An 11477-nucleotide genomic window follows, 5' to 3' on the forward strand; every position below is an offset into this window, starting at 1 on the left:
AAATTTGAGGCCAGCCTTGCCTACAGAGTGAGTTCTAGGACAGCCATAGATAGATAGATAGATAGATAGATAGATAGATAGATAGATAGATAGATAGAGATAGACGATAGACAGACAGACAGACAGACAGACAGACAGACAGACAGACAGACAGTTTCCAAGGCTACACAGAGAAACCCTGTGTGGATGGCCACTCTTGATTATCAACTTGACCATATCTGGAATGAACTACAATCCAGAAACATAGGACACCCCTGTAATCCAGATTTGAGGCAGGAAGACAACATGCCTTTAATCTGGACCTTAAGGCTGAAGACGCACACAGGCTTTTGATCCAGATCTCAAGGTGGGATAACTCGAGATTTTGATCCGGATTTTGAGGCACACCTTTAATCTGGGCCATATCTTCTGCTGGAAGCCTATATGAGGACAATGGAAGAAGGAACAGGTACTTTGCCAGCACATCCGTTGGAACCTACTTCTTCAGGATTCCAGTTTATGCAGAATATCAGCTGAAACACCACCCTCGAGGGACAGAGCAATTCACCACATTGCTTCCCACTATAATGATAATGGGCGAAATAAGAAACTGTAAGCCAGCCCTTAATTAAATGTTTTCCTTTATAAGAGTTGCCATAGTCACGTTGTCTCTTCACTGCAATAAGCTTGTTATCCTAGCACTCTGGAATCTGTGATCAAAAAGTTCGAGGCCAGTCTGAGCTATATATCGGAAGTCCTGTCTCAAAACACACATTATCTGGGACATTTTCCCATTCCCACTCTGCAGTCTCACGCTTTTTCCTGTGGGGAGGACAGGCAGGTGACAATAACCCATAATTGAACCTCAGGAGCCTTTTAAGAGCAAAGCAAAATCCCAACTGGACCAGCAGCAATAACAAACAGGAATTTTGCGCAATAGGAAGTCGCGCCTCCTTAGAAGTGGGCGTGGCCAGAGCGGCTTCTGGACACGCCTCCCGAGGCCACTCTAGCAGCTGGGAGGACTCAATTCGGCTCCTCTTCTCGCTACTTCCGGCCAGTCGGAATTCCGCTTCCCGTCTGACATTGGTGTCTTTGCTAAGGGTCACATTGAAGTATCGCTGCTCCAGGACAGTCTTTGGGTGAGTGTAAAGGGTCGGGATCCTAGAAGAACCTTGTCCGTGGCAGAGAAGCGCCCAGGGGCTTCCCTGACGCCAGGAAGGAACTTCCGGCCGCCCCGGGCGCGGGGTTCTAGAGCTCACCTTTATAGCCGCCTTTCTCCATGATGCTAGGTCGCTTTCTATCTAAGCAAGCAGTCTCTCTTACTCCAGCCTCCAGCCCTACGAGCTAGGGCCTGCCATGATCCCCTTTGACAGTGTTGGGACTGGAGTGTGAAGCACTTTAGCCGCAGCTATAATGCAGTTAGGATTTGGACCCAGTAAATCGGACTGTGGTGCTTTTAGTCGCGGGCTCACAGGCGTGGCCACCCGCGTTCCAAGGCCGAAGCCTGGCGCCTTGACTCGTTCCTTTGCCCTCAGCATCATGTTTGATCAACTCTCAAAACTCGAGATATTGTCCAAAATTACTTCCGACACTGAGTCTTTTAAATACCCCATGCCCACCGTGCCTTCCCAGTGAACCTGTTCTACTGCCCAAGTACCCCACTTCTTTGGACCACTTCAGTTGGCACTGGCTTGCGCACCCCTATGGCGTCCAGGACCCCCAGATGCTCTAGAATAGAGATGGTTTCTTTCCTCGGTGATGTTGACTGTGTCAGCTCTTCAGACATATCAAAGCCATGGGTAGTCAATAAAATTCAAGGAGCTAAAGTATTTGAGCGATTAAAGGCGAGTTGCATGGTGGTTTTATTAACCTCTAATCGAATTGCAGTATTTACTTCCATTAGGAATGGAGGCAGCAACTTCAATAGATTTGGCAACACGGACAGTTGTCAGCAGTCAAAATCACAGATACCTGACACATGCTAGTTGCAAGGGTGGCAAATCTTACCTCATGGGTGCCTCTAATTGTACTTGATAAGTCCTTTGAGGTTTTTTTTTTTGGGGGGGTCATCTTAGGTGTTTCTGCAATGCATTTAGGCATATTCTGAGAAAAGTTTGAGTTCATTGGATCCTTGATGAGTGTGTGACACCAGAAAACTTTCTGGTGATACCGGAAAATCCTTGTAGTGTTGTGGTTGGTGATGGATGAAGCATTATCACTGGGTGCTGTGTGACCTTGAAAAGTCATTTAGACACCCTGTCCCCTGTGTAGACAACAGAGGTAGTAATACCTTTTAGAGTGGCCATGGGGTAGGCATGTATAGAATACACATAGTATGTACTATGCACACAGTGAGTGTTAATTGGAATTTAAAGATGAAGACTGGTTTTGGCAAGGAGACCTCTCTCCAGCCCTACTGTGGCTTCTGCACTCGGATATATGGGTTTTCCCTACCCTTCATCTTTCTGTGTTTGTTGAGAAGGAGGAAATGATAGCTTCAAATTCAACCTGTTCTTGTGCTCAGGCCTTCTCCTCCTGGGCCTCTTTGGTCTGAAAACCCCATGCCCAGGCACCTCCAGAATGGTTGCCAATGTTCCCACTCTGTTTGCATCCAGGAGTCAGGATGGCTGAAGACATCAAGACTAAAATCAAGAACTACAAAACTGCCCCCTTTGACAGCCGCTTCCCAAACCAGAACCAGACTAAGAACTGCTGGCAAAACTACCTGGGTAAGCAGAGTACCATCATGGGCCTCACCTGGGTCTCCCATGTCCCTCCAACCTCATAAGGGAAGTTGGAGAACAGGGACTTACGCATACCAGCCTGGGTTCCTTCACTGTGGACATACCCTCTGGAGGGCCCAGACCCCTTAAACTAGCTGTCAAGGTCATAAACTTTGATCTCAACAATATTTTTTTTTTGAAGAATTATGTATACATTTTGTGTGTGTGTGTGTGTGCGCGCGCATGTGCACGCCATACAAGCACACAACACACAAGTAAATACAACATGTAAACAGTTGATTCAGGCGTGTCTCCCGCAGTCACAACCCATGGATAAAAATGGATATTGCCAGTACTCTGTTCTTGGCTTGCTTTGTACCCAGTCTTAAACACAGTCCCTTTCCTCTCACCTTGCTAGAGACAGGACACCATGAGGTCACATTGGGGGCCCTGCCTTACTTGAGTCTATGAGAGCTTCCCTCAAAAAAATTTAAAAAATACAATAACAATAGCAATTTTAAAAACTCACTGGTACCCCGTCCTCTCTTCCGCAAATATAATCGAGAGCGCCCTCTCCTTTAATTCCAATATATGCCCCTCATGCTTTGCTGTCATTCCTAGCTCCGGGCAGGTGTATACAGCTCTTTATGATGTACTTTTAAGTTTGTCCTCCCTCTGTATGTATAACTAGTCATAAAGCAAAAAGCGTTTGTGGATTTTCCTCAGAAATGTACATAGTCAGGGTCAGTTTCAAACCTCTTTTCTTGACAGACTTCCACCGCTGCGAGAAGGCAATGACCGCAAAGGGGGGTGATGTCTCCGTGTGTGAGTGGTACCGGCGTGTGTACAAGTCCCTCTGCCCCGTGTCATGGGTATGTGCCTCCCAATGGGACCCTTGAGTGTTCGGGGGCCGGGGGGGGGGGGGGAGACCTAACAGAGAAGAGTATGATGACTAATGAGAATTCGTCTCCAAGGGCCAGGGTAGGACCAGCCATGGAGCGTCACTGATACCTCCTCAGTGAGGGCCCTCAGCCCAAGACCACCCCCAGATCTGCCTTGCCCATGCACTGAGGAAACACAGACTTGGTCTGGGAGCTAGTGGCCCTCACCTTTAAATCTCAGCACTCTTGGGAGGCAGATGCAGGCAAAGCTCTCTGAGTTCATGGCTAGGACAGCCAGTCGTGACAGATGTGGGTCCTGGCTCTTTATACTGTGAGCCTGTGAGCATGTGTAAGTTGCACATAAGCTGGGGGAACAGGCTGAGTTGAAGAGCATTTCCTGTGCATAATGACCCAAGTCCGGTTCCCAGCACCCACATCTGTAACGACTAGAGCATCTCGTAACTCTAGAGCATCCCATGTCCTCTTGTGAAGTCCAAGGACACTGCACTCGTGTGCACATAGCCATCCATCCATACACATGCATACATAATTAAAAATAAGATATTTTTTTCTTTCTTTCTGTTTTATTTTTGGTTTTTGTTTTTTTTGTTTTGTTTTGGTTTTTTTTTTGTTGTTGTTGTTGTTTGTTTTGTTTTTTTTGCGACCAGGCTGGCCTCGAACTCAGAAATCTGCCTGCCTCTGCCTCCCAAGTGCTGGGATTAAAGGCGTGCGCCACCACTGCCCAGCTTTTTTCTTTCTTCTTTGTTTGTTTGTTTGTTTGTTTGTTTGTTTTTCTTTGTTTGGTTTGGTTTTTTGTTTTTCAAGACAGAGTTTCTCTTTGTGTGTAGTGCTGACTATCCTAGAACTAGACCAGACTGGCCTCAAATTCACAGAGATCCACCTGTCTCTGCCTCCTGAGTGTTAGGGTTAAAGACATGCCTGGCCAAAATCTTTTTTGTTTTTAAAGTAGAGAGTAAGGGCTGGAGAGATGGCTCAGCGGTTAAGAGCACACTGCTCTTCCAGAGGTCCTGAGATGACACCATTATACTTTATCTTATTTGTGTGCGTGTTTTGTCTGCATGTATGTCTATGCCCCACTTTGCTGGTATGGTGCAGCAGAGATCAGACAAGGGCACTGAATCTCCCAGACTAAAGTTGAGCCACCACGGGAGTTCGGGTCCTCAAGAGTGACAAGCGCTCTTAAAGTCTGAACTCTCAGCCAGCTCCGTGTCTCCAGCCTCTGTGGGGGTTTTGTTTTTCAAGACAGGGTTTCTCTGTGTAGCCCTGGCTATCTGGAACTCACTCCGTAGTGTAGACCAGGCTGGCCTCAAACTCAGAGATCTACCTGCCTCTGCCTCCTGAGTGTCGGAATTAAAGGCGTGCGCCACCACCACTTGACTGTGTTTTGCTTTTCCAAATTTTTTTTTTTTATTGCTTGTATGTTGAGGTGTATGCATTTGAGTGTGGTGCCCATGGAGGTCAGAGGGGGTGGAGCCCCCGAAGCTGGAGTCACAGGCAGTTGTGAGCCTCCTGCTGCAGGTTCTGGGAATGACCTCTTAACCAGAGTCTTCTCGCCCGCCCCACAGGCCCGCCCCATCTGTGGGCTTGTCGTTACTTTAAGGTTCTTAACTCTCAGTTACTTGTATATGTGTGTTGGGGTGAGTGCAGGCACCTGAAGTGGCCAGAAGAGGGTGCCAGGTTCCCTGGAGCTGGATTTACAGGCATTTGTAAGCAGTTTGACATGGGTGCTGGGAACTGAACTCCAGTCCTCTGCGAGATACAAGAGCAGCAAGCATTCTTAAGTGCTGAGCCATCTCCCCAGACCTGTGTGTGCGACTGTTTAAGATCGTTCTAATCTTAGCGTATGTGGTTGTGGGGGAGAGGTCAGTACCCATACTCAACATTTGAATCAGTTTCTCCAGCCACCTTCATTTTCCCTAATAGAAAACATTTAGCCAGGCAGTGGTGGCACACACCTGTAATCCCAGCACTTGGGAGGCAGAGGCAGGTGGATTTCTCAGTTCAAGGCCAGCTTGGTCTACAGAGTGAGTTCCAGGACAGCCAGGACTACACAGAGAAACCCTGTCTCGAAAAAAAAAAAACAAAAGAAAAGAAAAAAAAAAGAAAAAGAAAAAGAAAACATTTAGTTTCCCTGAAAAACAAACAAAACACTTTAGTTTTCGGTGTTTGTTTGTTTGTTTGTTTGTTTTTTGGTTTTGTTTTGGTTTTTGGTTTTTGGTTTTTGGTTTTTTTTTCAAGACAGGGTTTCTCTGTGCAGCCCTGGCTGTCCTGGAACTCACTCTGTAGACCAGGCTGGCCTCAAACTCAGAAATCCACCTGCCTCTGCCTCCCAAGTGCTGGGATTAAAGGCGTGCGCCACCACCTCCCAGCTTGGTGTTTTTTTGTTTGGTGGGTGGGTGGGTGTATCCTGCCTCCTGAGTGCTGAGATTGTGGGTCTGAGTTAACACACATGATTGTAGTTTGTTTTTTTGTTTGTTTGTTTTTGTTTTTTTTCTTTACTTGGTTATTGGGTAGTCTTTATTATTGAAGAATTAAAAAAAATCCTGAGCTGAGCGTGGTGATGCACACCTTTAATCCCAGCACTTGGGAGGCAGTGGCAGGTGTATCTCTGAGTTCTGGGACAGCCTAGTCTACAGAGTGAGTTCCAGGACAGCCATGACTATGCAGAGAAACTCAAAAAACAACAAGCAACCAAATAAATCCTCTCTGCCCCCCCCCCTGGACTTGGTCTTTGGGGGGAATAAATCCATGGCAGGAAATGGTTTTCCTTCCGTTTCCATGATTTCTCTCCTCTGATCATTTGTCTCTACTTCCTGTAAAAGTGCTGTTCTGCCTATGGTTTCTTTGTGTATGTTTTAGGTTGGTGGTTTTTGTCTGTTTTTTTGGGTGTTTTGGGTTTTTTTGTTTGTTTGGGATTTTTGTTTTTTGGGGGTTTGTTTTTTAGATGTTTAGAAATTCATTTTTGGGTAAGAATGTTTTGCCTGCATTATGTGCATGTACCACCTGTATGCCTGGTGCCCATGAAGGTCAAAAGGATGAATTGGATCTCATGGGAATGGAGTTACTACTGGTTATGGGCCACCATTTTGGTGCTGGAATCAAACCTGGGTCCTCTGCAAAAACAGCAAGTGTCGTTAACCACTGAACCATCTTTCAAGATCCCTCAGTTTGCTTTAAATGGTCATTTAAATAACTTTTTTTTTGAGAGATTTATTTATCTTTATCCTTGTGTGTTTGGTGTTTGGCCGGTTTGTATGTCTGTGCACCGTGTGCATGCAGTACCCTCAGAGACCAGAAGAGGCCAGGAGATCCCCTGGAAATGGAGCTACAGATTGTTACCAGCGGCCATGTTCAGGCTGGGAATCAACTCTGCAAGAACAGCCAGTGCTCCTTAATACTGAGCTGTCTCTCCAGCCCTTAAATCAAAACTTATGCCTGAGGTAGTGACACAGACCTTGCCAGCACTTAGAAAACAGGCCAGCCTGGTCTACAAAGTGAGTTCCAGGACAGCCAGTGCTAAGTAGAGAGATCCTGTCTTAATAAAATGATGCCCCCCGCCCCCCAAGGAAACCTTAATGGTTTAAAGAACCTCAAAGCCAGTGACTAAGAAGTTACGAGAGAACTATGGCCAGTGAAGTGAAGAACTATGGATCAGTGAAGTCATTGTGTGGGATGTAGGTGAAGCCGGCCACGGGAAGGCGCATCCTGTGCCCGTCCCTGCTGCCGCTGAACAGAAGTGCTATTGTCCCGTAGCTTGCCACAGATATGACAGAGCTTGGTGCTGGCGTGCGGTCGGCCAGCAGGTTTTCTGACAGAGTGGTGCCGGTATGTGAGCTGGTCTAGTCCCTTGCGGTAAGATTGCAGGCTCCATTGTCCGTGCTTTTATCTGCCGAGTGAACCTCTCACTGATAAACGTGAGAGCTCGGAAGGGCTCAGTGGAGAAGAAAGGTGCTTGTTGCCCAGCCTGACGACCCGAGGTGGATCCCTAGGACCCACATGATAGAAGAGGACAGCTCCTTCATTTGTCCTCTCTGTCTCCCTGACTCTCCTCTCCGTCTCTTCTCTCTCACACACAAACACACACATTCACAAATGTAATAAAACCAGATCATGTACAACTGGGTAAGTCCACCAATGGTGTTGATTCATGGGAATGTTAGCAGTTTGATGCAGGCCTTCCCGTCAGCATCTGTGATGAACACTGAGATCCCTCTGTGTGGCATCTTTTGATACTGAACGACACAAGCTGGTTACTCATTTGTGCTAGATCATAGGCCAGCCTCCTTTTCCATAAACGCCTAGTGTCTTAGATAGGCTTACTGTCGCTGTGCTGAAACACCATGACCAAAAGCAAATGACCAGGACGTGAACTTAAGTGGGGCAGGACCTGGAGAGGAGCTGATGCAGCAGAGGCCACGGATGTGTGCTGCTTGCTGGCTTTTTCCTTGGGCTTGCTGAGCCTGCTATCTTATAGAGCCCAGGATGACCAGGCCGGGGGGTCGCCTCTCATGCAGTGAGCTGGGCCCTCCCCCGTCAATCACTAATTAAGAGAATACCTTACAGCCAGATCTTATGGAGCCATTTTCTTTTTGTTGTCGTTTTTGTTGTTGTTTGTTTGTTTGTTTGTTTGTTTGTTTGTTTTTTCAAGACTAGGTTTTTCTGTGTAGCTCTAGCTGGTCCAGACTGGACTGGCCTAGAACTCAGAGATCCTCCTGCCCTCGTCTTCTGAGTGCTGGGATCAAAGGCGGTACAACTCTATACCTGCTATGGAGCCATTTTCTTCGTTAAGGTTCCGCCCCCTCAGATGACTTTAACTTGTATTAAATTGACAGAAGACTATCCACCACACCTAGGTTTGTTTGTTTGTTTTAATCTGTTCTGACAAACAACATACAGTGTTAATTATGGTTTTCCAAACAGTTTGTTTGTGTGGCCTGTAGACCAGGCTGGCCTTGAACTCACAGAGATCCACCTGCCTCTGTCTCCTAAGTGCTGGGATTAAACACAGACGCTACCATCACCCAGCAATTAAGTAAATCTTTAAAAAAAAAATACTGTTGTGGGGCTGGAGAGATGGCTCAGCGGTTAAGAGCACTGACTGCTTTGCCAAAGGTAAGTGCTGAGTTCAGTTCCCAGCACCCACATGGTGGCTCACAACCATCTGTAATAGGATCCGATTCCCTCGTCTGGTGTGTCTGAAGACAGCCAAAGCGTACGCATATTAAAAAAAAAGATGCTGTTGTGGCCAGGCAGTGGTAGTCAGCACTCAGGAAGCATAGGCACATTGATCTCTGTGAGTTCAAGGCCAGCCTAGTTTACAGAGCAAGTTCCAGGACAGCCAGGACTAAGAGAGAAACTCTGTCTAAAAAAAACCAACACACACTCACACTCACTGTTGTATTATGTGTGGATATCTGTGGGTATATACATGTGAATGCAGATACCCGAGGAAACCAGACTGTTTCAGGTCACTTGACTCTGGATTACATGCAGCTGTGAGCTCCCTGACTCAAGTGCTGGGAGCCAAGCCAGGTTCTCTGCAGGAACAGTTACTGCGTACCCTTGGGTTTCCTGCCTGTTCTCCCATGGACTGTCAGGTCATACAGGGTAGTGATTTCGTCTTTGGGGGTCGTTTGATTCTCTGGGACAGTGGTGGTCCACAGGCATCTGTGGTTGTCTGTTGGGCACATGCACTGGTGGGGAAAGTGGGAAAACAAGAAGTCTCCCCAGTGGTGTTGGCACGGGGGAGTTACACCAGTTGTCTTTTACAGGTCTCAGCCTGGGATGACCGCATAGCAGAAGGCACATTTCCTGGGAAGATCTGACCTGGCTCCGCCCACCTCTCCTCTGTTCTTTGACCTTCTCCCCGGATAGAAAGGGGGACCTCAGTATATGATGGTCCCTACCCCAGGGACCCTGAATCATGATGCAACTGCTAATAAAAAGTCACTGGAAACATTTCACGCTGTGTGTATAGGACAGCTAGACAAGAAGCCAGGATACTCTGGCCCAGAAGGAGCCTCACGGTGCTTATCTTTCTTGTTTTTAAAAATGAAGTGTAGATTTCTTTTTAAAGATTTATTTATTATGTGAATGTGTGCACATGCCTGAGCGCGCCTGAAGGAACCAGAAGAGAGTTGGGCTTGAGTTCAGGGAACCAAACTCCAGTCCTCTGCAAGAGCAGCAAGTGTTTGGCTGTTTTATGGGCTTTTTTTTGCCCGCATGTGTGTAAGATTACAGTGTGTATGCAATGCCTGCAGAGGCCAGAAGAGAGTGTCAGATCCCTTGAGGCTGGAGTTACACCCTGTTGTAAGCGGCCATAGAGCTGCTGGTCTCTCTTTTTTCTTTCTGCTTTGTTTTATATTTTTATTTTGTGAACTTTGACCACCTGTATGGCAGTCAGTGGAGTGGATAGTCACACAAAATAGCTTTAAGTCTCTGGTGTGCTGGCCAGGCAGTGGTGGCGCACGCCTTTAATCCCAGCACTCAGGAGGCAGAGGCAGGCGGATTTCTGAGTTCGAGGCCAGCCTGGTCTACAGAGTGAGTTCCAGGACAGCCAGGGCTACACAGAGAAACCCTGTCTCGGAAAAAAAAAAGTCTCTGGTGTGCTAAAATGAACAATGTTTCCCCTTATAGTAACACACACACACACACACACACACACACACACACACACACGGGACTTAAACCCAGAGCTTGATGCAAGCCAGACAAGCACTTTATTGCTGAGCTGCAGCCCCAGCTGTACTAGGCAGTTCCAGACAAATGTCCCATCCATCTTCTTGTTCCCCTTTCCCCTTTGTGTTTTGTTTTCTCAACAGGGTCTCATGTAGCCCAGGATAACCTTATTTTTATTTATGTGTATGTATGTGGCAGGGAGCTGTGTACACATGAGTGCGGTGCTCTCGGAGGCCAGAAGATCCCTTGGAACTGGAGTTAGAGGCTAGGTTGTGAGCTGTCTCTGGTGTGGCTCAGGTCCTCTGCAAGAGCAGCACGCATTCTCACCCACAGAGCCATCTCTCCAGCCCTTCTTAGCTTTTAAGTAAATCCTGGAGATGCTATCTTACCCCTAAGTAGATTTTTCTCTCTCCCTCCCCTCCCCCTCCCTCTCTCCATCATAGCTTCAGTGAAGCTATATGAAGATTTCATTGTAGCTCAGGCTGGCTTCAAATTTACAACCCTTCTGAGCTCCATTATGGAACTCCAGGTAGCTTACAGGTGCACACCACCAACCAGCTGGACTTGTTTTTGTTTTTTTTGTTTTTCGAGACAGGGTTTCTCTGTATAGTCCGGGCTGTCCTGGAACTCACTCTGAAGACCAGGCTGCCCTCGAACTCAGAAATCCGCTTGTCTCTGCCTCCCAAGTGCTGGGATTAAAGGCGTGCGCCACCACCGCCCGGCCCAGCTGGACTTGTAACATTGTAAAACGCAAGAAATGCCTGGTGCCTAGAGGCGAGCTCCTGCTCAAGGTTCCCTCCCCTTGAACACCATGATGATTGAAAGTCATGGCTGAGACAAGGCCAGATAGGCCATCCCCCAAAGGAACTGCCACACACCAGTGTGTCAGGGGGTCAGCCTAACGAGCTGGAAAACCACAAATAACTGTACCCACACTTTCCTGGTGTCTGACGAGAATTCAGATGAATGGAGGTGTTCTGTGATCTGAGGAGTAATGGCCCTTGGATGAAATCTCTGAGACACCTTCATAAGGGAGGATCATTAACTACTGCTCAGGGGCCTCCTGGGTTTGTAACAAGCGTAGAACTGCTTTCTTGAACTCACCTACAGGTTAGCCACAGCCACACTCCCTTCCTCTCACTGATAATTTCTAGGCAGGAGCTCTCCCACTGAGCCACGCCCCCAGCCCCTCACT

At 47.4% G+C, this 11477-nt stretch overlaps 2 protein-coding genes across 2 annotated transcripts in view; both read left to right on the top strand.

Moving 5' to 3' along the window:
- The first annotated feature begins 1000 nt into the window (after positions 1-1000).
- Positions 1001-9565, top strand: LOC114638984 (cytochrome c oxidase subunit 6B1). The gene is made up of 4 exons (XM_028787606.1): positions 1001-1118; positions 2595-2708; positions 3474-3574; positions 9376-9565. Exons 2-4 carry the CDS (start codon positions 2603-2605, stop codon positions 9427-9429), a joined length of 261 nt encoding a protein of 86 aa, XP_028643439.1. The 5' UTR covers positions 1001-1118; positions 2595-2602; the 3' UTR covers positions 9430-9565.
- Positions 9493-11477, top strand: part of Upk1a (uroplakin 1A) — a 15787-nt gene continuing 13802 nt past the window's right edge. Inside the window, exon 1 of the mRNA XM_028787604.1 lies at positions 9493-9630. Within this exon, the coding sequence (XP_028643437.1) occupies positions 9497-9630 (134 nt within the window). The 5' untranslated portion in view covers positions 9493-9496. The remainder of the gene's footprint in view (positions 9631-11477) is intronic.

This window comes from Grammomys surdaster, unplaced genomic scaffold (assembly GCF_004785775.1).
Source record: "Grammomys surdaster isolate TR1022 unplaced genomic scaffold, NIH_TR_1.0 125671, whole genome shotgun sequence".
In the NCBI taxonomy this organism is placed as follows: Eukaryota; Metazoa; Chordata; class Mammalia; order Rodentia; family Muridae; genus Grammomys; species Grammomys surdaster.